Below are 16,735 nucleotides of genomic sequence, written 5' to 3' on the forward strand. Positions count from 1 at the left end.
AAGACAAACCACATGGCAATTGGTACATTTAATCGGCAGTTGCCTATGCTCTGTGCTTTGAATGCAATATGAAAACAGAAGCAGAAGCAATCTTCAACACAAGGCCAGCTCATGTCATGTCTCCTCATCAGGTGAAACACACAATACATCAAACAATATCAAGGCAGTTACACTTCACTGGTAAACCATCCAACTTGTCAAAACATGTCAGGTTTCAGAGGAAGCCAAGCATCAAATACATCAGTATGTCACGTTTGCAGTATGGTTGTTACACTTAAAGCCTAGCTGGAAGGCTGAATTTAAATCAGCTTGCAAACCACCATGGCCTTCCATGAGAATGTCTGTAAACCTCACTGATGTGCTTCTTACATCACCACGCTCCAGCTGACATCAAAGGTGCACAAAGCTCTCTTCTTCAAATTAAAACACCACAACCCTTTGTTGAACCTGTTGCAAAGCCACATTTAAGAAATTTATTCATGTTATGAATCCATCTCAGCAAGATATGCAATTAGTGAGCCAGCTTAAGTATCGCAAATCTTCTTTCTGGGTCACGTACCCAGAAAGACTCAGTGGAGAAGGTTGTTTATGCACACTTTGTACAGCAAAATACAGAAGCTGTTTAAACTGGGTATACAGTTTTGGTTACATGCACATGAAAAAGCTTACCCCTGATGTTTGAAGAACACAACAGATCTACAGGTTTCCAAACTCCCAGCATTGCCCGAGCATTACTAGGAATTAAAGATTAATCTCCAGGACAGCTAGGGAGAAAAATAATTTTAAAAAATAGCCTTTGGAAATTCTCTTTAGTTACAGGAGATGGCAAGAAAAGGGTTGATTGACCAGGCAGGGTAGGTGAAGGCAAATGAAAGAAAGCTTAAGGAATAAGTCAAACCTGAGTAGGCAACCCCATCTTCAGTCCAGCTTACATTCTGGTATGCTCATAGTGTCAAATACATAATTAAAACTATTCTGATATGTTGTTCCATCATCAGTACAAAACAAACCTGTCACCGCTACATGACTTCCTTTCTCAAATTATATTATTCTCATTCTCATTTCCCAAATTATATTCTCATTCCTGAAGAAGGGCTTATGCCCAAAACGTCGAATCTCCTGCTCCTTGGATGCTGCCTGACCTGCTGCGCTTTTCCAGCAACATATTTTCAGCTCTGATCTCCAGCAATTGCAGACCTCACTTTCTTCCCAAATTATATTATTCCCAGATTGGTGCCAATAGTTTCCCAATTAAATGTTTATTTTGCTGTATGATAATTCAGTGACAAACGTGCAGTTGATAGTATCATCATTTTTGGAAGCTCAAGTGGATGAAAATGGCTCACAATAAAGTCAATTCTGAATACAGAGAGCAATACCTCAAAAAGCAATGCAGCATAAAGTAAGAAAAGAACTGAAAGCAAGAGGGAGAAGGAGAAAACAGAAATTGAGAAGACGGTTGATAATAAAGTTAAAGAGAGGTCTTTTTGTTTTTTAAAAGTAACACAATAGTGGGACAGTAAAGAGATCAGAAAAGATTTTTTTAAGAAATCCCAAATCCTCTTCATTACTAAGTCTGTCCATATTCTACTTGCACCAAAGCCCATTTACTTATCCTCTCTGCTTGCCAAGATATCATCATTTTTGTTTTGATCATTAGAACCAGGAGCAGTAAAAGGCCATTTGGCCCCTCAAACATGCTCCATTATTCAACAGAAACATAATCGACCTGACTGTAACCCGAATGCTTGACCCCCTCTGTCTACCTCAACCTTGAATATATTCAATGATCTGGCCTCCACTGCTCACTCTGGAAGAGAATTCTAAAGACAAGACTATCTGAGAGAAGCAATTCTTCCTCTTAAACAGGAGACTCCTAATATTTAATCTGTGTCCCCTAGTTTGAGATTCCACCATGACAGGAAACAGTATCTCAGTGTCGATCCAGTCAAATCTCTTCAGAATTTTACATGTTTCAATAAAATCATCTCTCATTCATTCAAACTCAAAGAGTATAAGCTCAACCTACTCAACCTTTCCTCATAAGACAGCCTCTCTATACTTGGAATCAGCCAAGTGAACTTCCCCTAAACTCTTTCCTTGGTGGCACAGTGGCTCAGTGGTTAGCACTGCTACCTCACAGCGCCAGGTTCGATTCCAGCCTTGGGCGACTGTCTGTGTGGAGACATTCTCCCTGTGTCTGCGTGGGTTTCCCCTGGGCACTCGAGTTTCCTCCCACAGCACACAAAGATGTGCAGGTCAGGTGAATTGGCCATGCTAAATTGCCCATAAGTTAGGTGCGTTAGTCAGAGGGAAATAGGTCTGGGTGGGTTACTCTTCGGAGGGTCGGTGTGGACTTGTTGGGCTGAAGGGCCTGTTTCCACACTGTAGGGAATCTAATTTAATAAAAATTATTTAAGGAAAGAAGTTAAGGTGCAATCTCACCAGTTCCTGTACATCTAGTGTCTGCCAACACTATTTATGACCATTCCCTTCCTTATCTCTATAGCTTCCTCAAACCCTATAATCCTTTAAGATACCTGTGTTCCAAAACCTTGGGTCACCTATTCTAATATTTGACAGATTTGACAGATTTTGTTTCATGAAACCTTCCGTGGAGTACCAAAAGTGCTATAGAAATGCGGTTTGATTTTTTTTTGTTTTAGCAGCTATGGAACTGACTGTGGAACAGAAAGAACAAGGATCCAAACTGTGCCAGGGAAGCAAGTCGTGCCTCCTGGGGCCTGCCAGCAGAGGGAAAAGAGGCATTAGAAGTGAAATCTACAATCATCAGTTGAAAGTACTCACCACTGCACAGTGGAATAGGATTGAGAGGCTGAATGGCCCGTGACCTCTTATGATAGAGGCCAAGGAACTCATACATGTGGCTGCTTGAGGGAGTTGGAGGGGTATATAATGGGGAGAAGCAGTTTTGGAAGCTTGGACTTGATAAAGGCATGGATTAGGATTTTGACATTAATAATTAGTGGCAATTGATAATACTGAAGAAAACCATTTGAGCAATGGAACAAAACCTATCGCATCCCTAAAATAATGAAAGAAAAATGGACAAATTATGAACAATTACTGATGGTGTACAAAAATGCTGAGAAAATGGAAGCACTGATACATATAAATTTTCTAATGAAATTGGTGAAAATTCAACATCGTATGTCCACACATTAGTCAAGAAAGCTTGACAGCAGTACACTAAATTTCATTCGAACAAAGTTATTCTGAAATCACATTTTTCCATGAACACTGTGGAAATGACTTTAAAAATCTATTCATCTCAAGTTTCCAACATTGTCAGTGCTATCAGGGACCAACAAACTAAACAAAATTTCTTTATCAACAGAATTCTCATAGCTGGAAGAAGTTGTAACAGAGTTGAAGCAGAGTTACAATTTACAGGTTTCAGGTGAGTCTCTTGATGTCTTTATGGTATTGGTTTGTTAGTGCGACAGTAATCCAGTGATCTGTCATTCCATTGGATTAGAAGCTATACAAGGACCAAGTATTAATGGATTAATAAATCAACAGTGATACTGCATCAAGTTGAATCAGTGATGCTGTGGTGACCACAGATTGGTAACTTGATGTGACTTGGTGATGCCAGTCTATAAGCTCGATGAATATTGGTAACGTTTGAAGACTCTGATCAGTAACACCTGCTTTGGCTACTATCCTACTCTTTATGCAGTTTCTCTTTTGTAAATATAAAAATAATTTCTCATCAGGAAGCAATTGCTTGCAGAAAGTCTTGAAGGGCTGTTGTAGCTCACACTCCCCTCGATTAACTTGAAGCATCCAGGTATGGGGCAAGTTGGGTGAAATTATTCGGCTCACACTCTTACTCTGTTTTTAAACACAAAACCGCTCATCATGCTGCCAGTACTGTCCAGCTGCTGATGTCACATAAGATATAAAGCCTCTTTGTTTGCTGCAGGGATCTTGTATTGTTTGTCTTTTCACCACTGTTAATTCCAGTGCTCTAACTGCTTGGTGTGCAGCCAAGTTTGCTCAGCCAGTTTCCAGCACAATGTTGACAGTCTCTTCATGTCTCACTGAACATTTTGGGGAAATTTGAGGGGATTTCCAGCTGCGAAGAAAAGCTACTTGCTGCTTCATGGAAGCCAAGTGCCCATGGAGTTCACCAAGCTGCAAGAAACAAGACAAAAACATTACCATCTGCAGGGAGTAAGACACTAAAAACAAATGACTGTATAGCATTTATTCTCAACATACTTGTGTGACCTTGTCATCAGTTCATTTCTACTCTGCTAGCTAGATGAATGAAGGGATATGGAGCTAAGCAGGGTGAATGGAGTTGATGTGATGTATGAACAATGGAGAAGATTCAAGGGGCTGAAAGGTCTTCTCTTGTTCCCATCTATTTGCAAAATACAATGAGAAAAGTTCTTAAGGACTATCCTCATGGCTGTGTGCAAAACTGCAGCATGGCTAGAATTTCTTTAGGGGTCCTGAAGCATTTCTGATCGATGTCTACACCCCTATCCCAACTTTAAAATGGTAGAGGCCTCACTGTCATAACTATTTGCAAGAATGTGGAGCCTGCCTCTAAGAGGGGAGCTTGCTCCTGACTCAGTAAAGCTAGTGTTGTCATCGAGTCAGAGAGTCATAGAGATGTACAGCATGGGAAACAGACCCTTCGGTCTAACCCGTCCATGCCGACCAGATATCCCAATCCAATCTAGTCCCACCTCTCAGCACCCAGCCCATATCCCTCCAAACCCTTCCTATTCATATACCCATCCAAATGCCTCTTAAATGTTGCAATTGTACCAGCCTCCACCACAACCTTTGGCAGCTCATTCTATACATGTACCACCCTCTGTGTGAAAAAGTTGCCCCTTAGGTCTCTTTTATATCTTTTTCCTCTCACCCTAAACCTACGCCCTCTAGTTCTGGACTCCTCGACCCCAGGGAAAAGACTTTGTCTATTTATCCTATCCATGCCCCTCATAATTTTGTAAACTTCGATAAGGTCACCCCTCAGCCTCCGACAGGGGAAACAGCTCCAGCCTATTCAGCCTCTCCCCTTCAAGTTTCACAACATCTTTCCGATAAGAAGGAGACGAGAATTGCATGCAATATTCCAACAGAGGTCTAACCAATGTCCTGTACAGCTGCAACATGACCTCCCAGCTCCTGTACTCAATACTCTGACCAATAAAGGAAAGCATACCAAATGCCTTCTTCACTATCCTATCGACCTGCGACTCCACTTTCAAGGAGCTATGAACCTGCACTCCAAGGTCTCTTTGTTCAGCAACACTCCCTAGGACCTTACCATTAAGTGTATAAATCCTGCTAAGATTTGCTTTCCCAAAATGCAGCACCTCGCATTTATCAGAATTAAACTCCATCTGCCACTTCTCAGCCCATTGGCCCATCTGGTCCAGATCCTGTTGTAATCTGAGGTAACCCTCTTCGCTGTACACTGCACCTCCAATTTTGGTGTCATCTATAAACTTACTAACTGCACCTCTTATGCTCGCATCCAAATCATTTATGTGAATGACAAAAAGTAGAGGGCCCAGCATCGATCCTTGTGGTACTCCACTGGTCACAGGCCTCCAGTCTGAAAAACAACCTTCCACCACCATCCTCTGTCTTCTACCTTTGAGCCAGTTCTGTATCCAAATGGCTAGTTCTCCCTGTATTCCATGAGATCTAACCTTGCTAATCAGTCTCCCATGGGGAACCTTGTCGAACACGTTACTGAAGTCCATATAGATCACATCTACTGGTCTACCTTCATCAATCTTCTTTGTTACTTCTTAAAAAAAACCAATCAAGTTTGTGAGACACGATTTCCCACACACAAAACCATGTTGACTATCCCTAATCAGTCCTTGCCTTTCCAATACATGTACATCCTGTCCGTCAGGATTCCCTCCAACAACTTGCCCACCACCGAGGGAGGGCTCACCGGCCTATAGTTCCCTGGCTTATCTTTACCACCCTTCTTAAACAGTGGCACCACGTTTGCCAACCTCCAGTCTCCCGGCACCTCACCTGTGACTATCGATGATACAAATATCTCAGCAACAGGCCCAGCAATCACTTCTCTAGCTTCCCGCAGAGTTCTCGGGTACACCTGATCAGGTCCTGGGGATTTATCCCCCTTTAACCGTTTCAAGACATCCAGCACTTCCTCCTCTGTAATCTGGACATTTTGCAAGATGTCACCACCTATTTCCCTACAGTCTATGTCTTCATGTCCTTTTCCACAGTAAATACTGATGCAAAATATTCATTTAGTATCTCCCCCGTTTTCTGTGGCACACAAAGGCCACCTTGCTGATCTATGTGGGGCCCTATTCTCTCCCTAGTTACCCTTTTGTCCTGAATATATTTGTAAAAACCCTTTGGATTCTCCTTAATTCTATTTGCCAAAGCTATCTCATGTCCCCGTTTTGCCCTCCTGATTTCCCTCTTAAGTATACGCCTACTTTCTTTTTACTCTTCTAAGGATTCAGTTGATCGATCCTGTCTACACCTTACATATGCTTTCTTCTTCTTCTTAACCAAACCCTCAATTTCTTTAGTCATCCAGCACTCCCTATACCTATCAGCCTTCCCTTTCATTCTGACAGGAATATACCATTGGGTTGAAATCAGATGTGTTGACATTTTTACTCGATCATCTCAATTAGATCTTAATGTATGCTGGAGGATAGTGGAAGCAGATTCAATGTTAATTTTCTAATGGAATTGGATATAATTTGAAAGAAAAAATAATGCAGAGTTCTGGGGAAACAATGAGAAATTGGGACAAACTGTTACTTTTTTCAGATGAATAGCCCACGCATGACAAGGCTGCCTCATGATTCTGCACAGCTCTATGCCACACCATAAGGTAAATTTGTTTACAAACTAATAGAATGCTTGGAAATAGAATAAATCGTTGAGCCAAGGTTGCTGCTGAAGCACAGGAGCCAACTTGCATTTTGCAAACACCCTGAAGCTGCGATGCATTTATGATTTGATCATCTCTTGCAACATGGGTGGTGGGAAAAATACCGGCAGGGACAGTGGGCAGAAGCCACATTTTCTTCTTTGTGACAACACCCTTTATATTAACCTGAGAGGGAAGACTGAGCCTTGGGTTAACAGCTCAACCAAATGACAGTCAGAATATGTCTTTTAGCAGTCTGATGTCACTGCCACAGTAGGACAGTTGCAGCACTGGTGAGGGTGTGGGATAAAACCTGAGCCAATTAAAGCGTGTGACACTAAACCTGCCAACAGCAGAATGGTGACTTGTATATACATCTCCACCCACTGGACAATTACATGCATTGGGAAATACAGTTTAGACTTACCGTTCTCCCGCTCCTTTATTGCCCTTAGATTTCCGTTGTCAGGAAACTTTTGCTGCAATGAGAAAATTACAGGATATTGGTGGACAGTCTCAGCAATACTTAGACCTGTTGCGTGCCAAATCTTAACCAATTTGCCATTTGATAACATATAGATTAAAACAGCATGCAAAGAGACCCTTCCATCCAACTATGTTTGTAAACTAAACTAGTGACACTTGCCTGCACTTGGTCCATATCCCTCAAAACTTTTCCTAGTCATGTACTTACCCTAATGTCTTTCAAACTTTGTAACATTTCCTGCAACCATCACTTCCTCCGGCAGTTCATTCCACACATGAACAACTCTCCATGTAAAAATGTTGCCCCTCTTCCTTTTTAAATCTTTCTCCTCTCACCTTAAAAATATATCTCCCAGTTTTGAACTCCCCTACCCTTTGGGTAAAGATCTTTGTTATTCACATTGTCGACGCTCCTCTTGATTTTATGAACTTCTATACAGTTGTCTCTCAATCTCCTACACTCCAGCGAAAAAAGTCCAAGTTTTTCTGATCCAGTTTTATATTGCAAACCATCAGTGCCCAGCAACATCCTACTAAATGTTTTCTGAATCCTTTCCACTTTAATAATATCCTTTATTATTAGGGCAACCAGCACTGCATACAGTACTCCAAAGAGGACTCACCAACGTCCTGTAAAACCTCAATATGACATTCCAATTCTTATACTCAAAAGGTAAGGAGCAATGAAGGCAAGCATGCTAAATGCCTTCTTAACCACCCTGTCTACCTATGAGGCACATTTCATAGAATTATGTACCTGAACCTTAGGACTCTCTGTTCTGCAACACCATCCCGGCCCCGACCATTAATTACATAAGTTCTGTCCTTGCTTGTACTTCAAAAATGCAATATCTCACATTTATCCAAATTAAACTCCAACTTCCACTCCACAGCCCATTGATCCAATTGACCAAGATCTCTTTGTACTCTTAGATAACCTTCTTCACTCTCCACTATACCATCAATGTTGTTGTCATCTGCAAACTTACTAACCATGCCTCCTATATTCTCATCCAAATCGTTTATATAAATATCAACCAAAAGTGGACCCAATACTGATCCCTGTGGAACACTGTTGGTCACAGCTCTCCAGCCTAAAAAAAACACCCTCCACCAATACCCTCTGTCTCCTACCAGAAAGCTAATTTTGTATCCAACTGGCAAGTTCACTCTGAATCACGTGTAATCTAACTTTACCAATTAGTCTACTATGGTTGCTAGCCCTCTCCCAGTGAATGTTAGTCATTTACAAAACCTGCTTAACCATAAGACCATCAGATATAGGAGCAGAGGTGGGCCATTAGTCCATCGAGTCTGCTCCAACATTCAATGAGATCATGGCCAATCTGATAGTCCTTAAGTGCACTTTCCTACTTTTACTCCAAAACCCTTAATGATTCAAAATCTGTTTAGCTGAATCTTGTATGTTTTGAATGATCCCAGCCTCGTCAGACTTCCGCGGTAAAGAATTCCATAGATTTACAACATTCTGAGAGAAAATAATGTGTACTCGTTCTCCTGAGATTATACCCTCCAGTCCTAGACGCTCCAACAGGACTCTTCCTTTCCACATCTGCCCACAGAATGTTTCAATAAAATTGTCTCATTTTTCTATTTTCCAATGAGTCCAGGTCTAATCTAATCAACATCTCTTCATAAGGTAGTCTGACTATTTCCATATCAGCTTTGTGAACCTGCTCTGGAGTCCCTCTTATGCCTATATATCCTGCATTAGATAAGGAGCCTACAACTATTCTCAGAAGTGCCCCAAATTTTTTTTTCTACATTTATACTTCATTCTGTTTGAAATAAAGGTAAACATTCCATTTTCTTTCCCTATTACCCCTTAAATTGGATGCTAGTTTTGTGTGATTCATGGACGGGAATCTTGATTTAAATAATATCCAGATCCTCTATTCTTCCTGCCAAAGTACATAACCTCACATTTCCACAGATGATATTCCATCTGCTGCTTTGCCTACTCGCTTAACCTGCCTGTATCCCACTGCAGAGTCTATGTGTTATCCTCACCAGTTACCTTCCAATTATTTTTGTGTTTTCAGCAAACTTGGCTATAGTACATTCACTTTCCTCAACCAAGTCATTTATCTAGTAAGTAATTGTGGCCCTAGCACTGATCCCTGTGGTACTTCACTAATAACAGGTTATCATCCTGAAAATGTCTCCCTTATCTTGTGGGCGGCACGGTGGCACAGTGGTTAGCACTGCTGCCTCACAGCGCCTGTAGACCCGGGTTCAATTCCCGACTCAGGCGACTGACTGTGTGGAGTTTGCACGTTCTCCCCGTGTCTGCGTGGGTTTCCTCCGGGTGCTCCGGTTTCCTCCCACAGTCCAAAGATGTGCGGGTCAGGTGAATTGGCCAAGCTAAATTGCCCGTAGTGTTAGGTAAGGGATAAATGTAAAGGTATGGGTGGGTTGCGCTTCGGCGGGTCGGTGTGGACTTGTTGGGCCGAAGGGCCTGTTTCCACACTGTAAGTCTAATCTAATCTATCTCAACTATTAGTTTTCTATTAGTTAGCTAATCCTCTATCCATGCTCATGTATTTTGAGCGAAGTCACATGTGCAATGATCAGTTTAATGTTTGCGGTGTGATGGTGAGGAATTACCAACTTAAAAATAAACAGGCTTGTGGTTATGAACTATGAACTGCTGTTTACACGGGTTTTCTGTGTTACTGTTTTGACAGCAGATAAAGGTTGTGCAACTATATGAAATCATCAGTTCTACTGTAGGGAAATATTTCTGCCAAAGTTGATTAGCTTATTTGGCTAAATGGTAAGGTCGATTCAGAGTAATATCAACAGTATAAGTCATGATTGGGGATGGTCCACGTCACCGGTGACCTCATCTGCATCATCAATTCTGGGGTAGAGGCACTACTATTGACAAGAAACTGAACTGGACCATCCACACATGACTACAAGAAAAATCAGAAGCTTGGTGTTCTGCAGTGACTAATTTCACCTCCTCACTCTTCAAAACCTGTTCACCTTCTACAAGGCACAAGCCAAGAGGGTGAAGGAATGCTCCCGGCTTGTATAGATTTGTGCAGCTCCGTAAACATTCAAGCAGCTTGGCAGCATCTAGGACAAAACAGATGCTTGATTGGCTCACTGTCTAGCACCTTCAACATTCACTCCAGCTACCATCAGTGCAGTCATGTCTGCAATGTGTCCTATCCACAAGATGCACTGCAAGAATTTGCTAAGCCACCTTTAACAGTGCCTCTCAAACTTTAAATCCCTAACAACTAGAAGGACATGGGCTTGGAATGCAAGGGAATACCACTACTTGTAAATTCCCCTCCATGTTGCTCATCATATTAGGGAATTCAAGCCTGAACTTCAAACAGGACCTTGTTTGTTGTAACTTTTCATTCATTTTTGGTCAGTTATTAAACAAAAATGTAGGTTTCAGATTGGACAAAGGGACTATTATATTTTTTACAACACTTAATGAGAATTTCATGTCACAAAGTTTAATTTGGAATAGAATCTCCACAGTATGAAAACAGGCCATTCAGCCCAACAATTCCACACCAACCCTACCACTCAGATCAATCCCCCACCCTATAACCTTGTATTCCCATGGCTAATGTACACATCTCTGAACACAATGGGCAATTTATCTTGGTCAACCCATCTAACTTGCACATCTTTGGACTTTGGGAGGAAACAACTCAGACACTGGAAGAACATGCAAACTCCATACAGCCAGTCGCTCAGGGTTCGAATCAAGCCCTGGTCCCTAGTGATGTGAGGTAGTAGTGCTAACCACTGAGCCACTGTTTTTATGCTAAAGATAAACTGCATCAAGAATTCACATTCAACCTGTACAGCCACTTTGCCTGTTGTTATGATGTTACATGTCATGCAGTACTCAATGTACAGGCTGAACACTATACACGTAGCATTATGAAATAATGAAATATTTTAAAACTGCATGATTACTGAAGAGTGGCAGAGTTGTTGAAGTACAGAGATATAAATAGATACTAGATCTCTTATCCACGTGTTACAAGCTAAATGTTTAACTCCTAGTCCTAACCATTCTCATCTGGACACCTTTCAGACTTTACATCCTTTCACAATCTACTAGCTGTCAGAATCTAATTAATCTGACATTGCCTATTCTGCTAATTGTTTTCAATATCTACATATCTTGTGCCACAGCCCTTGACCTTTCAGCTTGGTTTTCTCACTAACCAAAGAAACTATGTGATATTCTGTCGCACAAATTCCTTTCACTTGACACTAGCATGTGGATAGATGTGCCTCAGATGTCGATGTCGATGTCGATGTCTCTCTCTCTCTCACACACACACACACACACACACAATATTGTGGAGCAATGAATGGTGATGTGACATTCCAATGTTTGTTACATCACATGGGTGACCAGAAATCTCTCTTATCTATATGTTAGAAGCTTTTGCAAGCTGACCATTGACCTCTTTGGCCATGTTATGAACACGCCCACATCCTTGGCTGTCAAGTTACGGGATGAGACTTGAACCTGGACCTTCTGCCTGAGAGGTAGGAACACTACCCACTGCACCACCAGCCCTTGCGATGGCCTACCTAGGGGGAGTCAAAAGTGTGACTGCAAACAAAGTTAGCTATTGTGTAAAATCCTCCTGTTCCACTGACACGCAAGCAGGAGGGTTCAGATAGAGATAAGCGTATCAAAGGTAGCTGGCTCATGAGGTGCGGTCACTGCTAACGAGGTAGAAACGTGGAGAAAGGGGACTGAAAAGCAACTGATGAGAAGATGGCACCAATGGGGAGAGGGAGTTGACTCCTGGTCTCTGTGTTCTGCTAACAGAAAGGAAAGAGTGACCAGTTTGCTTTCTCATAAGCAGGAAGAAGGAGAAGCGTGTGATATATTTTAAGGAAACTACAGAATTTAAAATTTTGTCAAATTTTACCTGGATTCTGTGTCGCGATCCTCCAAGTTTTTATTCCACAATCTTTGCTTCAGCCTCTGTAACAAATAGAAACCAGATCACATTAAGTCCAGAGGTGGCACCGAGATAATTTTCTCCTAACCCTTCCTGTCATTTCTCTTCATTCTCCTTTCTCAGCCAGCAGAATTCTACAGATGGCATGGCATGGTTCCAGTTTAAGTACAGTATTCCATTAACTATCTGACCATGGTGACCCCATCAATCCTGTTGCTAATGTCCATTCCTGACAAGGGTAGTAGTCAGCATGGCATTAATGATGACAGCCCTGACCAAAATACTGTCCCAGAATCCAAGAAACACAAATTCCTGAGAGAAATTCTGAAAGCAACAAATTGAACTGCACATCTTTGATGCTTTTCATGAATGTGGAGGAGTACAAGGTAATGTATAAAGGGGAGCTCATCAGTAAGCCAGTTTCCTGTTATGTCACAGACAATAATGAACTGCTTTTCTTTATACTTCTGTGGAATGTGGGTGCCATTGGCAAGATCAGCATCTGTTGCCCATCCTTAATTGCCCTTCTGATAAATGAAATGGCTGAGTCATCCACATTGCAGTGGGTCTGGAGTTACATGTAGGCCAGACCTGGTAAGGATGGCAGATGCCCAAATGGAAAGTAGTGGCAATTGATGATACTCATCATGGTCACCGCTACTGAGGCTAGCTTTCAATTCCTGATTTCTATAGAGTAATACAGCACAGAAACAGAACCTAAAATCCACCCACCCAATACTGACCATGTCCCAAACTACTCCCACCTGTCTGCACTTGGCCCATATCACTTCAAACCTTTCCAAGTCATGAACGTATCCAAATGCCTTTTAAATGCTGTAGCTATACCTGCATCCACCACTTTTTCTGGCAGTTCATTCCACACATGAACCTCTTGCAGTGTAAAAAAGTTGCCCTTTGTGTCCTTTTTAAGTCTTTCACCTCTCACCTTAAAAATATACCCCTAGGGAAAAGACCCTTATGTATGCCACTCAGGATTTTATAAGCTTTTGGTTTTCATTGAATTTAAATTCCACCCGCTGCTGTAGTGGGACCTGACCCCATGTTCCCCGAACATAATTCTGAGCCTCTACATGATTAGCCCAGTGACTTTGACATTACAGTACCATCTCCCCTCACTAATATCACTGACAAGTTAGTGAAACAGAATTAAACCACTTTCTTCACTTGTTCTCTGGCTGGGTCTACCCAACTCTAATATTGCTTGAGAAAATGGCGGTGAGCCACGTTTTTGAATGCAACTAAGTGGCTAGCTTGGCAGTCAGAGTCAGCCAAGTTATTCAGGGTTGGGAGTCATTTTGTAGGCCAAGTAATAACAGCAAGTTTCTTTCCTAAAGGGCACTTTGAATGAAATATGTTTTTCACAATAATCTACTAGCTTTACATTCATCGCCAATACCATCAGCTTTCTTTGAATGGAATCAAAATTGTCCAACTGCAATGGAATTTGACCTCACTCCTCCAGAGGATTAGCCTAAACACCAGTATGAGTAACATGACCATTCTACCCCTCCCCTTTGTCAAGCAGTGCCCTGTTATAGCTTATCAACCTAGAAAATGCTTTGAAACACACAATCATATACAACTCAGCTTCCATTTTTCATTTATCCACATTCAGCCTCTTTATCTTTATTTTGGGTAAATTCAAATAACGTTGCTGTGAAGAAAGCAGTTCAGCACATGCCTGACTGTACTGAAGCAGTTGGATACTGTGCATTCAGAAGGTCGGTTTGTTGGCAAGGATATCTTAAGTTTATGCCAGGGTAACATTCCAAACTATATCAGACTGCTTTATACACTGTACTGGAGGAGATAGAGCTGGGAATGCTTGGAAAGGAATTTCTAGACAGCCATAAAATATAGGAGCAGAATTACACCATTGGGCCCATCCTGTCTGCTCTGCTATCCCATCCTAGTTGATGAAGTTATCATTTAAGACATTTGATGACAAGTTGCCAACAACAGGACATTGGAAATTGGGAACGTGCAAGTGAGCAGAATAACAGGAGCAGAGGGTTGTGAAGCTTGAGGTAGTTACCGAGACAGGGAGAGGCAGGACCACAGAGGCTATGGAGAATTTTAATCTGAACTGGAAGACGATGCAAGCCAGCAGTGACAGCATCATTTGTGAGCATTCAAGCAGGTACTACGCTATCCTACTCCGACCAGTGGATCATTACAGAAGGTTGTAGAATGTCTGGAAGCTGAGAAATTGTTGCGAGGGAATTCAGGGAACAAGATTGACAGGCTTGAGGGACCCTGAGGTGTGACTGCAGATGTAGTCTCTGCCTCAATCTCGCTGTCTTGCTTGTCAAAACATGACGTGCTTTGTGTTTGCAATGGAAACTCTAGCACAGTGCAGGACTTGCTGGCTGACTGGTGTTTTTGTGAGTCATGAACTTGTTTTTTCAGTCTGTGCGAGTGGGTCACACTCCACCCAAAGAGGAGCAACAAAAAAAGAGAGCAGACTGTAGTCTATGATGACAACATCAGATTTTCTATAGCCCGCACTTCCAGAGAAGCAGGTAGACTCAGGGCATGGGAATTCAGGTGGGGATTTTAGGACTGAAAGGGGTTATAGGGGGGCAAGGTCATGAGAATCATTTTATATTTGAGATGTTAGGAGAATGAGACCCAATATAGGCCAGTGAGCAAGGACACTGTCCTATAACATAGAGAGTGGAGAACTAAGTTACATTAACAACGTGCAAGCCTCTGCAAACAACTGCTCAAGGATTAGCTGAGTTGTCTTTTTCATTTGATATGACCCTCTTTACTCTCCATAGTGACACTGGGTAACTAGGGTGAAAAGGTGACCTTGCTGTCCAACATTGTGAGGACACAAATGATATCAAACAAGTCTACTTCTGTTATTTATGGAGCATTTTTGCACTTTTTGACCAGGTATATCACAATCCCCCACCACTTATTGTGGTTATGGCAATAGACAAGGAATCCAGTAGGCCCAGGCTGATGACTGGGGAAATGGTTCAAATCCCATATTGACAGCTGATGGAAACTCAATTCAATTAACAAGAATCTGCACTTGAAACTTAGTCTTCGAATTTGTGACCACGAAATGATGATTCGCTGCTGTAGAAATCCATCTGGTTCACTAATGGTGTTCTATGAAGGATATCTACCATCCTTACTTGGCCTAGCCCACAGACCCACAGCAATGTGATTGACACTTAACCATCTGAAATGACCTAGAAAAGCAAGGGCAATTAGGGATGAGGGAACAAACACTGTTCTTGCCAGTGACTTCCACATCCCATGACAATAATAAATAAAGACACCCCTACAGAAGTAGCAAGAACTAGCAGACAGCTGGTGAGAGTGATTCAGAATTCACATTTACAGTACCCTCAGGGCATCTAGAAAGTGTAGACTGGAAATCTTCACTCGGTGTGGACATCATTTGAACTTCCAATACGTTCCATTCATTTCTCCTTTGCTTCAGTTGATTTTCATTGACATGGAAGTCTATATTCCACCACACCCCTCACTGGCCAGTGGAACATTCCCCTCCCCCCCATTTCCCCATGGTTTCAACCTTCTATTAAATACCATCAAATGTGTCTCTCCCAGCTTTGGCTTTTGCTCCACTTCTGAAAGGCAAATTCAGCTCCCCTGAGTTATTAGTTCTTTTCTCAGTGACTAAATGAAACCCAATAGAAGCTTAAGATGGAACATGGGAGTCATGTCAGATTAAGAAGTGACGAGAACAACTTCTTACCCTTATCTTGAAGTGCGAATGAACGAGTGCGGAGAGTGTCAGAACCAGTGCAACAACTGTTCCTATGAATAGATATTGAAATAAGTGGGTGTTTGTGTGCTGCTTGTCTTCATGTAGACTAGCTTTTCCTGCAGCACCAGTACGTTTACTGAGAGTCTGTGATGGAGATGCAGCAGAGATTGATGCAGACAGCATATTAGACACAGTACTTCCACCATTATTAACCTCTGTTTGCATTAAATTGCCAGTGCTGTGATGTGGGTCATCAGTCGTGCTGCCAAACAAGACATCCTTTTTAGTAACAGTGCTTTTGTCTTCTGTGAGTATGTTGGTCACTGCAGACGTGGCTTCTGTGCTGGGAATAAGCTTGTAACCCATTACACTCTGTGTAGGAGACGTCAAGGAGCAGAAAGGCTCTGGTGTGCTGACATTATACAAAGGTTTTGTGGGAGAGTCTCTGTAAAGATGGCTTGAATGTGATCCATTGTGCAGGTCAACCAGGCAACAGTTTGAAGCAATGGAGATCTCAGAGGCTGTCAGAATAAATTGATTAGATTAGATTAGATTACTTACAGTGTGGAAACA

At 41.9% G+C, this 16,735-nt stretch overlaps 1 protein-coding gene across 1 annotated transcript in view; it reads right to left on the reverse strand.

Annotated features, from left to right (window-relative positions):
• Nucleotides 1-9: 9 nt before the first annotated feature.
• LOC132828334 (uncharacterized) overlaps nt 10-16,735 on the reverse strand; it is a 66,086-nt gene continuing 49,360 nt past the window's right edge. Inside the window, exons 6-9 of the mRNA XM_060845354.1 lie at nt 16,151-16,683; nt 12,361-12,416; nt 7,353-7,404; nt 10-4,161 (exon numbers count right to left, since the gene is read on the reverse strand). Coding sequence (XP_060701337.1) covers nt 7,377-7,404; nt 12,361-12,416; nt 16,151-16,683 — 617 coding nt within the window. The 3' untranslated portion in view covers nt 10-4,161; nt 7,353-7,376. The remainder of the gene's footprint in view (nt 4,162-7,352; nt 7,405-12,360; nt 12,417-16,150; nt 16,684-16,735) is intronic.

Source organism: Hemiscyllium ocellatum, chromosome 26 (assembly GCF_020745735.1).
Source record: "Hemiscyllium ocellatum isolate sHemOce1 chromosome 26, sHemOce1.pat.X.cur, whole genome shotgun sequence".
Classification (NCBI taxonomy): Eukaryota; Metazoa; Chordata; class Chondrichthyes; order Orectolobiformes; family Hemiscylliidae; genus Hemiscyllium; species Hemiscyllium ocellatum.